General features: G+C 58.3%; 1 protein-coding gene across 1 annotated transcript in view; it reads left to right on the forward strand.

Moving 5' to 3' along the window:
• Positions 1-549: 549 nt before the first annotated feature.
• The window catches only part of CTDP1 (CTD phosphatase subunit 1), a 35452-nt gene continuing 18463 nt past the window's right edge, over positions 550-17538 (forward strand). Inside the window, exons 1-9 of the mRNA XM_082667539.1 lie at positions 550-629; positions 1288-1381; positions 2761-2889; positions 4479-4629; positions 7458-7548; positions 9440-9606; positions 10475-11440; positions 11747-11888; positions 12472-12675. Coding sequence (XP_082523665.1) covers positions 589-629; positions 1288-1381; positions 2761-2889; positions 4479-4629; positions 7458-7548; positions 9440-9606; positions 10475-11440; positions 11747-11888; positions 12472-12675 — 1985 coding nt within the window. The 5' untranslated portion in view covers positions 550-588. The remainder of the gene's footprint in view (positions 630-1287; positions 1382-2760; positions 2890-4478; positions 4630-7457; positions 7549-9439; positions 9607-10474; positions 11441-11746; positions 11889-12471; positions 12676-17538) is intronic.

Genomic DNA, 17538 nt, shown 5'->3' on the forward strand with positions numbered 1-17538 from the left:
GGGAGGGGGGCGTCCTGGCCCAGGGCACCGAGTGGCTGGTCGTGATGAGCAACGGGGCCGGAAGGGCGGGGAGGAAGGAGGCCCTGCTCGGAGGAGGGGTGTCGCTTCCCTGGTTTTGCCCCCCATTTGGCAGCTCTGTCTGCCCGTGAAAACCATTTGCAGTCCAGAGCCTTTAGGACAGAAACGGGTGAGGAGGGAGGGGTGCAGAGCCGTCCACCCTCACGTGTGGGGCACCGACCAGGAGGCCGCTGGGCCTCAGAGAGGGTCTTTGCTTTGTGGGCAAACGCCCAGCAGGGCCTCCCTCACGACACTGGCACGGGGCACAGGTGTTTCATCGTAGATGAAAAAGTCCTTCATTTTATAGCCAGAGAAACGGCAGCCCTGGAGGGTGATGTGAAGTTAAAGTTATGCAAGAGTCGCCGGGAGAACCGGTACCAGAATCCAGGTGCCTTTGTGCCCACTCGGATGCTCTTTCTAGAGGAGTTGGATAAGGCAAGAGATTTTAGTTCTTGCTAACTTGTGACCGTTTTCACCCCCGATTCTAGGGCGGTTCTGGTGCAATTAGAAGGATGCAGCCACCCCGTCGTCATGAAGGGCCTGTGTGCTGAGTGTGGCCAAGACCTGACCCAGTAAGTTCTGGCAGCTTGAGAGTGGGACACCGTCCCCCCTGGAGCCCGAGGGTGGTGGGTGTGAGCGTGGAGGGCCAGGTCGCCTGAGGCGCTCGGGTTGGAGGATCTGTCTCCGCTGCCCTTCGTCTGCCCGCATGTAGCGTGAGTCAGTCCGCTTCCTCTCTGGTTTGATTTCTTTGAGCTCTGGAAGCACTAAAGCATGTCTGCCGCCCACCCCAGGTGTGGTAGGAAACAGCTGGTGGGTTGGGATTTGCCTTCTCATCCCCGCTGAGTGAACCGCGCTTCCGCACTGGGACCGGCCATCCCTGGACGCAGCCGGCATTTCACAACCTCCAGGCCCCCATCTCGCAGCCTGTGCTAGTTTGCCACCACTGTTGAGTTGGCTTACCCCGTTTGTACGTGTAGAGCAGTGTGGACCGTTCTGTACTTTCACGCTCTGGGCCTCTGTGTTTCAGTGGGACCATCTTTATTTTCAAAGGGAACTCTGTGAGTGTGACTCTTACTTAATTTTTTCCTTGGTTTTCCTGTCTGTTTTCAGACAGTGGGGGAAATTTCAGCACTAAGCCCGCAGGACTCATCAGCTAAAGCCTGAGCTAAAATTTCTGCATGAGTTAATGAGCTGCAGGTGTCGCTTCAGCAGCCCCTTCTCGCTTCGCAGGCTGCAGAGTAAGAATGGGAGGCCGCAGGTGCCGCTGTCCACGGCCACCGTGTCGATGGTGCACAGCGTCCCTGAGCTAATGGTGAGCTCCGAGGTAAGTGTGCCCCTGGCAGGGGCAGCGTTTGGGAAGACGGTTCCTGAGAGCCGTGAGCGCATCTGTGGGCCGCTCTTAGTGTCAGGAGCGACAGGAGAAGACACCAGCTCCGTCATCGCCGTCCCTGTGTTCCCAGTGTGCCCGCGGTGGACGGGTGGTTTATGTGGCGCATGTGGCCTGCCCGCGGGTGAGGGCTGCACCCCTTCCTCCTCCTTCCCCAAGCGATCCCGCCTGCAGGCAGCACTGCTCCGCGGGGCTGCGTTGGGTCGGCAGCTCTCCAGGGTGCTGCAGCCGGACCCTGGGCTTGGAGAGCTGCGGGTGGGAAGAGAGCCGAGGGGGAAGCGCAGAGCCCGGGCCCATCGTGAGCAGGGGTGAGGGGAGGGCATCTCGAGGGCTCCTGCCCGGGGAGCAGGGGGCCGAGCAGGAGGGGGGAGGTGTCAGGTCTGATCAGTGCTGGCTGCGTGGACGTGGGGTGGAGGGTGAGGGCCCGGTGCTGTGCTTTCACGTGCAGAGACGTGCGAGTGCTGGAGAGATGTCTGGAAAGAAAAAGTTTGCTTTTTGTACATTGCCGTGTTGGTCAGAGGCCTCCTGACACCTGGGCCAGGGTCCACACGGTGGGGTGAGTGAGCGTCGCCAGGCCCGGGCACTAGGCACGGTGCCCACCTCACGGGGCTCTGTAACAACTGGCTTCTTGTCTTACCGCAAGGCAGTCTCGGAGCTCTGCGTTCTTGCAGGTAGTAGGTAATAGCTCTCTTCAGTGTTATGATTTTGTCAGGTGTGTGCTTTTAAATGATGTGTACCTACTTTGTCCTTCATGGGAAAGACAAAGTGCGAGGTACGTGATTCTGGTTTTTCTGAATTGCTGAAATTTAAACAAATACAAATACATAAGTGTATGTTTAAGACAAAACAAGGAAGTTTGAGGATAGAAAGAGAAGAAGGCGCCCCCCGTCGTTTCTGCTGTGCAGGACTAACCCTCGCCCGTCCTGCGTGAGCCGCTTCAGGAGCGGACAGCGGGATCCCCTCCGCCCCACGCTCGGCTCGCTGCTTGTCTCAGCTCTGCCGGTCGCTTGCCCTGAGCGGCTCCAGAGCCTTCGGCTGAGTCTGTATAGACACAGCCACTTCCTTCTCAGCCCCCGTTCACCGGTCTGCCTGTTTAATGAAAAGCAGTCACAAGTCGGAGTGGCTTCAAGAGGGTTGGACCACGCAGGACTGGCACTGGGGCCTAGTCTGCAGGCCGCTAGGCTTGCGAGCGAGGCGGGCGAGGCGTGTGGGGCCGTGAACCCCTCGGCTTCCTCTTCTGTTTTCTCATAAGACCGAGTTTTGTTTTGGATCCACATGTACTTGCTTTGTCGTCTCTCTTTTTCCTTTTTAACTAGCAAGCTGAAAAGCTAGGAAGGGAGGACCAGCAGCGACTGCATCGCAACAGAAAACTAGTGCTCATGGTGGACTTGGACCAGACCTTGATCCACACGACGGAGCAGCATTGCCCGCAGATGTCCAACAAGGTGAGCTCCTCTGGGGGCCGGGGGTGGGGTGGGCAGCTCATTCAGCGACACGCGCAGGCCTGAGCAGCTTGGGTACAAGCTTCGTCTGAAGGAGGGCGGATCCTCGGCTCAGTAAGTGTGCAGGCGCAGGGCGCTCTGCTCCGGAAGCTCTCGGCCACGGTGCGGAGGCCGGTGAGTAGCTGGTGAGCGCTGGCGTCGAGTCCCTCACCCGCAGAACAGCGTGTGCTTTTCAGTTAATCTTCGATGTCGTGGGCTCTTCTGTAAGACGCTCTTTGTGTGACGTCCACGATTGGCAGGCGTCTCGGGGGTTTCCTGCATCACGACCGCTGCACTCAGGCTGGGGGGCAGAGCTTGAGGGCATGGCTGCCGCGAGCACTGCAGCCACTTGGGCTTATTCTGCCTGCGAAGCCGGGCCTTTTCACTCCTTGCATAAGAGTTTGCACGGTTATGCCACTCCCGTTCTCAGCTTGTGTGGCAGGAGAGTGTCCTCGGGGCCATGTGGACGGCGCTCAACTGCTGCTGGGGGCTTCCCTGTGCCTCTGCCCACACCTGCCCACTGGCCAGGCCCTTCTGGACCCCCAGACAGCATCGGGACGCATGGCAACCCCCCGTCTCACCCCCAACTCCGGACCCACAGGACACCTGCTGGCGACAGCCAGAGAGGCATGTTGAATCCTTAACCTCGGAGATCCTAACTTGGGATTTTAAGGATGTTTCTATTGTAGCTTCTGGACGTTTTAGCTGTTCAGTATGGTGGAAGGTGTTTTATACCATTTCACACTCCCAGATGCTTTACCAGAACAGCCCCATCATGAGGGGTGTGACGAATTTAGAGCTAGCAAAAAATTAACTAGGCCTCAGGTTGTTTCCTTTCTTTTTAGTTTATTACTACTGAGAAAACGAATGACAAAGAGGATTGAAAGGATCAACGTTTAACTCCCTAAGGAGAGTGGACATGCGTGCACGTTAATCACGTATAAGCAGGTTGTCTGTCTCCTAAAGATGTCTGCGAATACTGTTTCAGCTTCTGTGTTTCATTTGTACGGTAGTAAAGTTGCATCTTAAACCGTCCATGAGTTAGACTGAGTGATGTGGGACCCTTGGTTTGTGTTCACCTAGCTCTGGGAGACACTGTCAGTAGCCCCTGGAGGTGGGTCCTAAGCGGTCCGCAGCGGCTCTGCCGCTTGCTGCTATGGGCAGTGACTCTCTCAGGGTGCGCACTTTGTCCGTGATCAGAGAAACAGTGTTGGCAAGACGGTCAGGGTGTGTAAGCGTCCACCGGTGTCCTGATAGCCTTTTAGTGAAGCCCTCGGACAGCCGAGTTACCATAGTCATCACAGGAAGTTATCCCAGGTAGGTAGTTACCTGGTCGTTCTGGGTAGCTCCTTGCTTGTCCTGGGCACTTACCATAGGTGGTTACCACAGCAGGGAAGGTGGAACCCCCCTCCGCCATAGAGCGTGAGAAAGGAGAGCGTTTCTGTGGAGTGGGCGTGGTTCACTGCATGTCAGCTCCCGCCGGTGACCATGTCAGCCGCAAGGCCAAGCCTTCACGGCGGCTCCCGCCCCCTGACTGGGCCTGTTCTCTGCAGGGCATATTCCACTTCCAGCTGGGCCGGGGCGAACCGATGCTGCACACCCGTCTGCGTCCGCACTGCAAGGGGTTCCTGGAGAAGATCGCCAAGCTGTACGAGCTCCACGTCTTCACGTTCGGCAGCCGGCTGTACGCACACACGATCGCAGGTGAGCAGGCCGCGGGGCTCAGTCCCCACACTGGACACTTCACGTTTGGCTTCTCTCTTTTTCTCAATGTTTCTTGAAGATGAAGGGGAAAGATCAGGAAGGTCTCCCAAACTCAGTTTCAGTTTCCCAGCTGGCAGGTGGGGGCCCAGTTAAGTCGGTCCACAGGCTGCAGGCGGACGAGAACCTCCCTGCTCTGCCGGGCCCACGGGCCGTGACAGACGCGCTCCAGTGCAGAGGGCAGGCTGCCATCACTCCGGTCAGCTGCACGCCACGGGCCTCTTTGGAAGTCGGTCAGGACCACACATACGTGGAAAAGTAGAAACTCTCGCTATGAGGGTTCTGTTAAAAAATGTTAATCCGTTTGGAAATAGCTCTGGAGCCGTGTTGCTTGTGTTTGTCTGCAGTTAGCACTTTCGGCGCAGACAGAACAGTCTCTCTTACTTGGAAGGGAGCAGCGTGATGATGTATTAACCTGCTGTCCTAGTTCGGGCTTGCGGTTCTGTGCTGGCTGCTCTCGTGCATGGACACCGGAGGCCCCTGGCCCCCAGCTCTGGCTGGGACGGGGTGAAGGGCACCAGCTTCCCCTGCGTAGGCACATTTGGGCTCTAGCCCACTGGGGCCCATCATTGGACATTGGCACCCGCAGTATGTCACAGCTCCTAAGGATTAGTTACAGGTACGGTAAACTAAGTACTTTTAAATGCAAACGCCTTTGCAGATGGGGCTTGGTCTTGTCAGTGGAGAAATACATTTTAAATTCCCCTTTAACATTTGGTGCCTCTGTAGGAAATGTTAGTCACAAACACAGAGGCAGCGTCATTAGTTAATCCATCTCGTAACTAACGTTCAGCGTGTTCACCTTCAGCGTATGGCTGCTCTGCGGCTCCGCGGGAGCGTGGTTTGGAGACTGACGCAACTCCTTTGCAGAGTTCTCACACCGCTGAGTAAGCCACACCCCATGTGGGAATAGCAAGTGACGTCTTCAGGTGCGGCCTCAGGCTTCTCCTCGTGGCCGTCACCTCTGGAACCTGGCCTCGCTAGGTGTCAGTTAGTGAGGCACGGAGAGCACCAGCGAAGGTCCGGGGGGGGGGGGCGTTCCTGCTCAGCCTGCCACCCTGCCCTCCCCCCCAGGGCCTGTGGCCATCGCCGCTTCCTGAGGTTCCTAAGAACAGGGCTCGCCCCATCTCAGGCTGCACCGTGTGCCGTAGAATCCCAAGTTGCAGCAAGTCCAGACGAGGCCATCACGAGGAAACCGCAGGCAGTATCCCAGCGACAGTGGGTGCAGAGACCCTCCAAGCAGCACCTCGACCAGGGGCCCCGAGGTGGTTCGGCCACCCCAGTGAGGGCGTTGAGAGCGACCACGGTTCACCTGCAGAGAGGGCCTGGGAGGAAGCACGTGGCCCCCAGGGCTGGTGCCCCACATAGCTCTGGGAGCTGCGAGGCCTTCGGGGGCACGTGGATTTGAGCTTAGTGGCCACAGCGCTTTTCGCTGGAGGAAGGAGTCGGCTGACCGGCCGTGTCAGTCTGATCATTCGCAGATGACAAGCAGAGGCCACACGTGCGGAGGCCTGACAGCGGTTTTAACAGTGATGGTTTTCGTAACTTCCTCTTCCTGTCAACTTTACTGTTTTCACAAAATGTGTCCTTTCGGTGTAGCGAGGATAGAAACGCTCCCGTTGGGGCGGAAATGTTAAGCGCGTCGCGTGCTCTTCATTTGTTGTAGAGGCTCTGATACTCAGTGTTTTAGATTTAGCCGCTGAGAGGCTTCAGCGTTCATACAAGTTCTTTACATAGTAGAACGGTAGTGTGTGTTTCTCCTGCGAGATGGGCGTTGTCTGTCGATGAAGCAGACGACTCAGTGACCTCGAGGCCCTGAGCACTGGGCGGCTGCCGCCCCGCTGCACAGGGACCCTCAGGAGGGGCACACGGCTCCGCCCGGAGGAGGACCTCGGGCTGCAGGCCTAGCAACCGGTGACGCGTCCGTCTCCGTCAGTAGTAGGAAACAGTAAGGCGTGGGTGTCAAACCTGCAATGTCAAGGGTCCTGTCACCGAGGGAGGCGGCTGTGGGCGGGCCGTGTGGGAGAGGACGCACGCGAGGTTATGAAGGTGCCTCCTCGTCCATGTAAAGAAAGGCTTGAGGAAACACGGGTTCTCCTGTCACGGTGTGAGTTGAGGAGTGCTGCCCGAACGCCCTGCCCTCCCATTTGCTTTGCGAACACGAAGGTCAGGGAGACAAAGCCAAACCAGCACGTGAACTCCTGTTTGGCGCCACTTCTGTCGGCGATGGGCTCCTCCCTGATGCCACTCTCAGTCCCCTGCGAGGTGGGCAGACGTGGTGCTAATTGCCCGCGGCTCTGAGCTTCCGGGTAACACTGAACTTTGTTCATCCCGTCTGCTGTCCCAGCAAGATTCCAGGTGATGTGAGATTCAGTCAACATTTCCTGGACCAAAGCCCTTACCTGCGTTAAGATTAGAGGGAAGGAGGGCTTCCCTGATGGCGCAGTGGTTGAGAGTCCGCCTGCCGATGCAGGGGACACGGGTTCGTGCCCCGGTCCGGGAAGATCCCACACGCCGCGGAGCGGCTGGGCCCGTGAGCCATGGCCGCTGAGCCTGCGCGTCCGGAGCCTGTGCTCCGCAACGGGAGAGGCCACAACAGTGAGAAAAAAAAGATCAGAGGGAAGGAGCTGTACAAGGGTGTAAGAGGGTGACGGTCTCACCTGGAAGAGGAAAGTGCTCGATGCTGGTGCTCTGTTCTGCACATCACTGCACGTAGGAAGGGACATCAGTGCGTTGCAGACACGTGACCTTGTCCTGTTTTCTTTTCAAAGGCTTCTTAGATCCTGAGAAGAAGCTTTTTTCACATCGAATATTATCGAGGGACGAATGTATTGACCCGTTTTCCAAAACGGGGAACCTTAGGTATGTACCTGGCTGTGCGCATCTGAGGTCACCGTTCAGTTTCCGTCGTAAAGTCTGCGTTTTGAGCATCAGCCCAGTCGTTCTGTATTTATTCTCCCGGTTACCAGCGTCCACTTTCTGGCACGTAGCGAGTCCGCTGTCTTCTAACCAGACCCCTCCCTTCCCTGCTCTCCTTGAATGTCCAGGCAATGGTGGCTCCTGGGGCCCTTGGGCCAGAGCCCAGGGCGACATGGGTGTCGGGGGAGGAGTGAGCCCAGGGCCTGGGGGATGCGTGGAGAGATAGTCTGGGCGGCCCAGCCCCCAGAGCCTCCCCAGAGGGCGAGGGGGCTGTTTGGCCTAGTCGGGAGTTTTAGGGGGTGTTGGCACCTCGGACTTCTGTTTCCTTAAGACCTGCGTGCTGTGCAGCGTACAGTCAGTTATCAAATCCTAAGTCGTGCTACTCTGCACTGGCGCTCGGCCTGTTTCCACGTCCTTCCGTCCCTCTGTGCCCCTCCCGATCCCGGTCTGTGTGCTCTTACACCAGGGCTCCCTCCCATCCCTCCCTGAGAGCTGATTTATATTCTTGGGAATTTCCTGCTCACTCTACAAGGAATTTCCCCACTGCTACCCAGAAAGTCGCCTCCCCCATTGTGTCCTGTGTCAGGTATCACTTTCTTCATGGCTGTTGATTCTTAAGACTTGGACAGTAACAGCTGTGGCCCCAGTGGCCTTTTGGCTGGTGTTGGCCACCCTTAGCTAACATTTCGTGTTTCAGATTTAGGGTATCCACACAGACTGAGACCTGTTCATGTCTATGGGATGCAAGAAGAGAATCAGAGTACTTGTTTCAGAAACAGTTCTCGGGTTTACTGGTTAGGCATCCGGACGAGCAGGTTCGAGGACGAAGGAAATCGAGGGAGGGTGTGATGACTGGTTCGGGGGAAAACCTGCCCGAGGCTGAGCGTGTCAGAGGGGAGGGGCTCCATGGCAGCTCCGGGGGCGGCGCTTGGCTCTGTTCCCCGGTCTCGATTTGGTGTGGCTTTCACCCCCCTCGTCTGGAATTAAACGTGCTAAAGGCATTAACCGTGTCGGTCATTTTGGCTACCGCTTATGCTTTGCCTGTGGAAAACAGACTCACCGAAGACAATTCTGGACACGTGAACGTCTTTTTCTGACTAGTTGTAGCCTTTAGTAGCAGCTAGAAAACCTGAACAATGACATGCGTTTCTCCTGGGTTTGTTTCCCGATCCTAGAAAACAGGCAGGAAGCACTCATCCTTCTGAATTTTGCATCCTTGCGCCTGTCTGTCTGAATCTAAGTGTTGTGGGCAGAAATCAAGTGAAAAGACCACAGAGCAGGCCTGTGTCCATAAGGTGGCTTTTTGGACCCTTGTTAACATCTTGCTCCACCCATACATCCTCATAGCTTTCGGGAACACAACAGTCACTTTTTGGACTTGGCATCGTGTAGGTGCCCCAGCCAAGATTTGAGTGAGGCCTTGCCCTCCTGCCTGTAACTGAGAGCTCTCACTGGCACAGGCCGAGTGCACGTGTTTGTAAATAATGCCGTGTTGGGATGTGGCCAGGCCCATTGGTCTGTGCCAGCTTCCCCTGGGTGAGGGCTTTCCATGGCCCCAAACAGTAAACCCTTCACTCTCTGGCCCTTTGAAGAATTTGCCATGACTCCTGCCTTAAGGAGTGTCAGACACTGGAGAAAAGTGTAACTATCTTAGTATAACTTTCTCTGGAAACTTTTTTAAATGTGAACTAAACAAAAGCCCTTCAGTGCAGTTTGCATCTGGTTCTGATTAATATGCTCTCTGCTGGTTTCATGTAAAAGATGGTCTTGACATTCGATCGATGATGACCTTTTGTAGATTGTGCTAGTACTTCCGATGCATTTTTACTTCTAGAAATCTTTTTCCTTGTGGAGACTCCATGGTTTGCATCATCGATGACCGAGAAGACGTGTGGAAGTTTGCCCCCAACCTGATAACTGTGAAGAAATACGTGTACTTCCAGGGCACAGGTGACATCAATGCCCCATCCGGGTCCCGGGAGCCCCAGGCGAGGAGGAGAGGTGGGTGTGGCCCCTCCTGGCTGTCAGATAGCACCAGCTCTGTCCTGTCTCTGTTGTGGCTGCTGTTAATTGAGGATTCAGTTTGGTTTGGGTCATTTATTTATATTTCAGTAGTCATAGAGATTGTGGGGTTTATTTATATTATGCTGAAAAACGTGGTATTATTTGGTTTCAGTTTGGGTTTTGTTTTTTTCTTTTACTAGTACCAGCCTAAACATTTTTCCCGTTGAGTGAAGATTAAAGAATACTATTTAATTTAATGCATCTGAATACCACCTTTCATCCCGGCTTTCCTTGAAAGACAAGCATGACACTGGGAGTTTGGTGTGTGAGGCTCCAGCCCGTGGGCGATTGGTGCCGGGCCCCGGCCCAGAGCCTGCGGGGAACCTCCCAGGCGAGCTGGAACCCAGAGTCTGAAAAAATTTTAAAGTTTTGGTTTGAAGTGTTTCTGATGATCTTTAGCTTTTAAATAATCCGTTTTGAGGCCTACAGTTATTGCTGTAGTCACTAAAGTGGAGCTTTGAGGGGCAGGCAGGGGAGTGAGACCCCAGGGCACCCTCGGGGGCGAGGCTGCCCGGCACAGCTCGAGCTGGGCCCGATCTGGCCACAGCCTGGGACCCAAGCATGTTCTGCGCATCTCGTACCACTGTGGAACCCAAAATGAGGCGGCCGGGGGAGGCCCGCAGACCTGAGATACTCGCCCTCCAGCCCTTCCCGGCTGAGGGCGCCCTCCCTGGCCAGAGGTCCCTCCAGCTAGCAGCTGGGGGCAGGTGGATGGAGTTTGTTTCCACAGGGGGTTTCCTCTTAAATGTTAGGTGACGGTCACCTTGTCTCTCATGCACACGTGCAGTCAGTCCTTCTCCTAAAGGTGCCGACGCCACGGAGCAGCCTCCATCCGTCAAGGATCCCGAGGAAGGAAGGCAGGTGTCTGGGGTCGAGCAGAGCAACGGCCTCGGGAAGCCCACGCGGGAGCTCAACGGGGGCGCAGGCCCTCGGGGGGGCTGGCCCTGTCCCGGGCAGGAGGAGGAGAGGGGCGCTCGGCCCGCCGCCTGCGCCCCCTCTGCTGACGGCCGGGGGCCCCTGGCGGGCACCCAGCAGCACGGGCGGACGCCGCCAGAGAAGAGGCCCGTGCTGGGTCCGGTGGGCCCTGACCCGGACCCAGATGTCCCCAGTGACAGCGGGAGCAACAGCGAGTCCGAGGGCCGGCCGTCCCCCATCCCCTCTGATGGGGAGAGTGGGGAGAAGAGGACCCGGAGAAAGCCTGCGGCCACCCGCCATGCTGGGGACATCGTGGCCCAGGGCAGCGCCTCGGGCGCCAGTCCGTGCGTGGAGCCCGGGCCTGGCGTCCAGGCGGCCGTGCAGGGGGAGGGCGAGCGGGACGGCCTCTGCGGGCTGGGCGGCGGCTGTGCCGACAGGAGGGAGGCCGAGACAGAGTCCCAGAACAGCGAGCAGTCAGGCATCACGGTGGGCGAGTCCCTGGACCAGAGCGCGGAGGAGGAGGAGGAGGAGGAGGACGCCGACGCCGACGACCACCTGGTCCACCTGGAGGAGATCCTCGCCCGCGTGCATGCCACCTACTATGCCAGGTATGACTGCTTTCTCCGCGGGGAGACCCAGGACGCCCCTGACATCCGGAAGATTGTCCCCGAGCTGCGCAGCAGGGTGCTGGCCGACGTCGCAATCATCTTCAGCGGGCTGCACCCCACGAACTTCCCCATCGAGAAGACGCGGGAGCACTACCACGCCACGGCCCTGGGCGCCAGGATCGTCACCCAGCTGGTGCTGGAGCCCGGCAACCCCGACCGGGCCACCCACCTGATCGCCGCGCGGGCCGGTGAGTCACGCCCTCCTGCCCCGGCCCCGACCGCCTCCGCGTGGGGCTCCGGCTCCCCCTCCGAACCGGCTGCCTCCACGGTCCACACTGCGGGGCCACCCAGGTGTCACTGCTCCCCGAGGCCCCGGGCTCGAGGCTCTGGGGTGGGTGCCGATGTAGAGAAGCGGGGCCCTTCAGGAGCCATCACACGGTGGGCCCTGCTCTGAGGGCTGTTCCCTCCAGGGCCCCTGCTGTCCCCGCCGCCCCAAGCCCTGACGGCAGACCAGTGGCCCGCGGCGGCTGCGAGCAGAGTGCATGTGCCCGCAGGCACGGAGAAGGTGCGCCAGGCCCAGGATTCCGGGCAGCTGCACGTGGTCAACCCCGACTGGCTGTGGAGCTGCCTGGAGCGCTGGGACAAGGTGGAGGAGCGGCTGTTCCCGCTACGTGGTGACCCGGCCAAATCCCAGAGGTGGGCGCCCGCGGGGGGCGGCCGGTGGCTCAGAGGGAGGGTCCGCGCTGGAGCCCACACAGCCGCTGCTCCCGCTCGGGAGACGCCGCCGCCCCCGCTGCGCAGACTGTCATAAAGAGTACCTCTGACCAGTGTCACCTGGAGGAGAAGCGGAAGTGCTTCTCCTGAGACACAAGTCAGCTTTAAGCAGCAAATCCTAGTTTGCGGCTGTTTCTTTCACAGCTGGGACGTGGTCCCATCGAGTCACAGGGTCTTTACAGAGTCCAGCGTGGAGGGAGGGGGTGGCCAGGACGAGGGATGGGTGCAGAGGGCCCCTGGGCAGAGCCAGGCAGCACGGACAGCGCACCAGCTCCATCAGAGCGGGTGCTGTGTTTAGAGGTGAAGCCAGAAACAGTGTCAGAGAGACAGTGGTGCAGCCCGCGCTCTCCAAGGGGCCTTGTGTCCGCAGCCGAGGTCGAACCCCAGGCTTAACGGAGAACCACGACTTCACGCGCGGATTCACAGTCCCGGAGGGAGGGAGGCACGGGGGGTCCCGATCTGTTCCGGCCTCTCCTCACCACCCTCGTTCTCACCTCCCCCCCAGGGAGGACGGCCCGGCCGCCTTTCCCGACAGGCAGGGCCTGCTTCCAGCCACCCTGTTTCATCCAACACCCGTGCATCCCAAGGCCCCGCCTGGCCCTGAAGTTCGGATCTACGACGCCAGCACGGGCAAGCTCATCCGCCAGGGTGCTGCGGGCCCCGGGCCCCCCGGCTCCCTGCCGGTGCACGCGGAGCTCTCCTCCTTCAGGTACGCGCGCCCCGCACGCAAAGGCGTCCTCGCAGGACTTAGCCAGCAGGCAGCAGAGTGGGGTGCCTGTGGGATCGGGCCGGGGGCACAGTCCTCACCCATGCCCACGTCGGGCCTTTCTGCATGTTCTTCCGTCCTGTCTCGGGTCCCGGGACTGGGGCAGACGAGTCTGTGGCTCAGCCTGGACCTGCAAACGCCCCACCTTTGCTCGGTGCCAAGGGGTGGCCTCAGGCGGCTGGACCTGACCCTCCTGTCTTGCCCTTCGGGTCCGTCCCCGCTGCCACCCCCAGAAGGGCCAGTTGGGAGCAGCTCTGCTCTGTAGCCCCGGCCCTCAGGTCACAGGTCACACTGGTGGCCGTGGCAGTTGGTAAATAGGAACATAGAGAGAGACCCAGGTCGGGGAGGAAGGCACTGCCCGGAGGGAGCGTGGCCAGTGGTTTCCACACGTGTCTCCACGGGTGTCTGTTTCCTTTCTGCCTGTTGACTGGAAATCAGCTGAGTTGGGGACCTTACAGAGCACCCTGTAAGCACCTTAGCTCTCCGAGGTGTAAGTGAGGGACCGGAAGCTTTGCTTTGTTTTTTTTTTTTTTGCGGTGCGCGGGCCTCTCACTGCTGTGGCTTCTCCCGTTGCGGAGCACAGGCCCCGGACGCGCAGGCCCAGCGGCCATGGCCCATGGGCCCAGCCGCTCCGCGGCATGTGGGATCCTCCTGGACCGGGGCATGAACCCGTGCCCCCTGCATCGGCAGGCGGACTCCCAACCACTGCGCCACCAGGGAAGCCCGGTTTGCTTTGTTTTTGAGGAGTGGCCACTGCCTTGAAACGCTTGTTCTTCTGCTGAACGCACGTGGTCTTGCTTCCGGGTCCCCTCCTTTCTGGAGCCCCGAGCCCATCCCGAGCGCCACCTTTGCTGTTAGCGGCCCACGCGTGGCGGTGGATTTCTCCTGCTCTGGTGGCCTGGCAGCCTGCGCTGACCGCGTGGCTCCACCGGAGTGCTCGTTGCAGGGGGCAGGGACTCACCCGATTCCCTACCCTCTGGCCTCGGCAGCAGGCCGCGGGGGCCGACGTGAGCCCGGTTGACGCCAGCAGAGTGGATGTGGACGAGGGGCCCCTGGAGGCCAGCGGGGTGTCAGTTGACCCTGCGGCTGGGCTCCAGACGTGGACAGACGCCCGGGGTTTAGGCCAGTTTCAATTGGGCTGTTGGTTGGTGGATTATTTTGTTCTGAAAGCATCGTCGCTGATTAAGCTCTGATTTTCTTCCGACAACATGATATTTAATTACTTGAGAAGGTGCGTTGTGATCTCTGTGCTGCCTGTACTCCCGTGGAGTTACTTCCAGAGCAGGGTCACTAGGTTAAAGGTCGTGGATGTCCTTGACTTTAATAGACGGGGGCAGTTGTTTGTTACTTTGCCAAAGATTTGTTGGGATTTGTGTCCTGCCCGGCAGGACCGGCCCCTCCCTCTCCTTCCTCCTTGATCGGTCTCAAGGCGCACGGCCGCCCTCTCTCTCCGGTGAGGCCCAAAGTGGGCCTCCCACAGGCGACGACCTCGGGTGTGTCTGAGGGTGAGAGGTGCAGGGCGGGGAGCAGCACCCCTCACGGAGACAGCGGGCCGCGAGTGGCCCCGGGCTTCCCGACATCGTGCACTGAAATGTATCTCCCTGCACGGACGGCCTCTGCGATTCCGAATTCCTTTTCATTTACCCTTTGTTTGTCGTGTGCTCTAAGTTGTGAACGTTTTGTTTTCTTCAGTAACGGTTTTATTTTGAGACAATCGTAGACTCACAGGCAGTTGTCAGAAGTAGCAGATCCCAGGGACCGTCAACCCGCTGCCCCCATTGGCGTCATCTCACAGAACTGGCCGTAGGGTGCAGCCAGTCTCGAGCCGGGACGCCAGCACTGGCCTGGTCCAGACGCAGCATCCAGCCCCACCGGGCCCCCTGGCCCGTCTCCAGCCCTCCCAGCCCCACCCCCAAGCCTCACCCGGCCACCACTGGTCTGTCTCTGTCCCTGTACTCCCGTCATCCCGAAAACACGGAGTAAGTGGAATCACAGGGTGTGCAGCTCCACTCAGCACAGTTCCCTGGAGATTCTGCCCCGATGTGGCCGTGTCCGCTGCTGAGGAGTGTTTCGTGGAAAGAGGTGCTGCGGCTTCTGTGGCGTTCACCCGCGGAAGGTCACCTGGGGCGTGTCCAGCTCTGGAATGTTACTGACACGGCCCGCTGCTGTTGTAAACGTCTTTGTGCGTCTCTGTTTCTCCTGAATCAGCGCCCAGGAGTGGGACTGCTGAGTTGTACAGTGAGTGTGTTTAGTTTTACAAGAAGCCGTCCAGTTTTTTTCTGCAGCGGTGGTACCTTTTACGTCCCCACCAGCGGGTGGGGGACATTGTTTCTCTGCATCTGGTGCCCCCGTTTCCATTTGAGCCTCCCTGAGGGTGTGGGACATGTGGTTTCATGCTCACCCTTTCTCTCGGCCCTTTGCCCCTGTGGAGTCTCCTCAGCGAGATGTCCCGTCGCCTGCCCGTGCATTTGACGCCCTTAGGGTGTCTCGGGTCCTTGTCCTGCGTCAGTTGCGAGCCTTGTGGAAGCTTCTCGTGCTCTGGGGATGCCTTCCACCCTCTTAACAGCGTCGTTGGCAGAACAGACGTTTCCCGTTTCGGGGAGGTTCTCTGACTGGTGGTCTTTCCGTGAGTCATGCTTCGGTGTCAGGTCTGTGGACCCTGCCTGGCCTGGATCCTGGTAGCTTCACGTATTGTATTGAAGTCCGTGGTCTGTTCCGAGTGAGTTTTGGCCTAACGTGAGAGGTCTGAGGGTGGGGCCGTTTGTGGGCAAGGCCCTCTTTCCTCCATGGGCTTGTTCTGCACCTCTGTTGGACTCAGGGGACCGTATTCCCGTGGGTCCGTTCCTGGGTTCTCTGTCTCTTCCAGTGGTTGGTGGGCATTTTTGCCTTTTTCCTAGTCTGAGGGGGGAAACGTTGAGCCTCGCACCGTCACACGTGGTGTCAGCTGCGAGTTTCTGTAGCTGCTCCTCCTTGGATTCCTCCCATCTTCCCTGTGTTTCACCGTGAATGGCTGTTGAATTTCTTCATCGCTTTATCTGTGTTGACCTCAGGCTCGCGCAGTTTTTCTTCTTTGGCGTGTTACTTGAGTCGTATTTCCCTTGTAACTGGGGTAGCATTTCTCTCACTGCTCTCAAGATTTTTTTCCTTGTCTTGAATTGCAGATTTGACGGTGATGTGTCTTAATATGGATGTGGGCTTTTATCCTGTTGCGGATTCACTTAAGAGTCTTGAATCTGGAAGTTTCACGTCGTTTTTGCCAAATTTGGGGCATTGTTTCCGGCCATTATTCTTCAAGTACTTTTTCAGCTCTGCGTGTTTCTCCTCTCCTTCTGGGGCACGCGCAGTGCCATGACCGGGGACTCTCACTGCCGTCGCGTGGGCCTGAGGCCGTGTGCGCTTTTCCTCTTCAGTCTGTCTCCTGTCGTTTGCACGGAGCACTTTCTAGGGTGTCTTCAGATGCCGATTTCCTTCCCTCTGTCCGCTCCGTCGCGACACTGAGCCCACCTAAAGCATGTTTTTGTTTGTTTTCACTTCTAGAATTTCCATTCGGTTCTTCTCTTTATCTTCTGTTTCGTTCCTGAGGCTCTTTGTTTCTTTCATTTATTTCAAGCGTGCTTGTAATTGCTTATTGAAGCATTTCTTTGTATTGAGGATACTTTGGAATCTTTGTCAGACAGTTCTGTCATTTCTGTCACCTCAGTTGACATCTCCTGATTGTCTTTTTTCAGTCAGTTGGAGATCTTCCTGGCTCTTGGTGTGACAGGTGGTTTTCAGTTGAAACCTGGAGACAGGTCTCTTTCTGAGAGTCTGGACCTTGCTGAAACCTTCTGTTTAGCTGGCTTTCGCAGGCCATGCTCCCGCAGCAGAACTTGTAAGACACCTCCTCACCCCTGCCGGGCAGGGGCAAAAAAAGTCCAGGGTCCCACTTGGCCTCCGCTGACGCCGGCCTGGGGGTCACTGTTACTGCCGGGCAGCCTTGGCGCGGGGTCCACGACACTCTGACGCCTCCCGGTTTTTGCAGGTGGGTGGGCTCCACTGACACTGCAGCGCGTCACGGACCTGCTTAGAAAATGTAGAACTAGGATCTCGGACCAGGCAGAGTCCACACACTTGACAGCGGAAGCATGACCCATAGAAAGAAAACTGATCAGGAGCTCCCTCCAAGTGAGAAACCCCTGCTCTGCCAGCGACTCTGCCGCCGGCTCCGTGACGCCCCCACGCGGTGGGGCGAGGGGAGGCAGCAGGCGGGGTTGCTGTCCAGTCCTGTGCTGGCGGCTGTGGCTGTCGTGAGCCGGGCCTGCCCGTGGGCGTGTCCAGTTGCCAGTTCCTGGGATGAGCAGCGGGAAGCGCCAGAGAAGCCACCATGGGGCCTGGGGCTCGGGCTGTGCGTGCGGAGCCGATTCTGAAGCCACAGGGACGCTGCTCCGTCCGGGGGGAGACGCGCGAGCAGGCGGCGGGGGCTGCGAGCTGGCCCTCCAGCTGTCCGTCCTGGGGGCTTCGTAGCCTGGTGTTCACCAGGTTAGAAAGCAAAACCGAGGCGCCTTTGAAGTACTCGCTTCTCATTCATCTCAGAAGAGCAATAAACCACTGCCCGTTAACACTGTTTTAACGACGAGTAGCTCTTCTCCAAATCCAAAAGAAATGTAATGAGGAGGGCGGCTCGTCTGCATTTCTGCAAATCTCTCTGGCTTAGCGGAAGACGGGGTTCCCACCTGCCTCCTGGTCCACCTGGTGTGACCTGCCATCCGGTGGCCTCGCCCGGTGTGTCTCTAGAAGAGGGAGGATGTTGCGACTGCCCTGAGGGGG

This window comes from Grampus griseus, assembly GCF_964374135.1.
Source record: "Grampus griseus genome assembly, chromosome: 12".
In the NCBI taxonomy this organism is placed as follows: domain Eukaryota; kingdom Metazoa; phylum Chordata; class Mammalia; order Artiodactyla; family Delphinidae; genus Grampus; species Grampus griseus.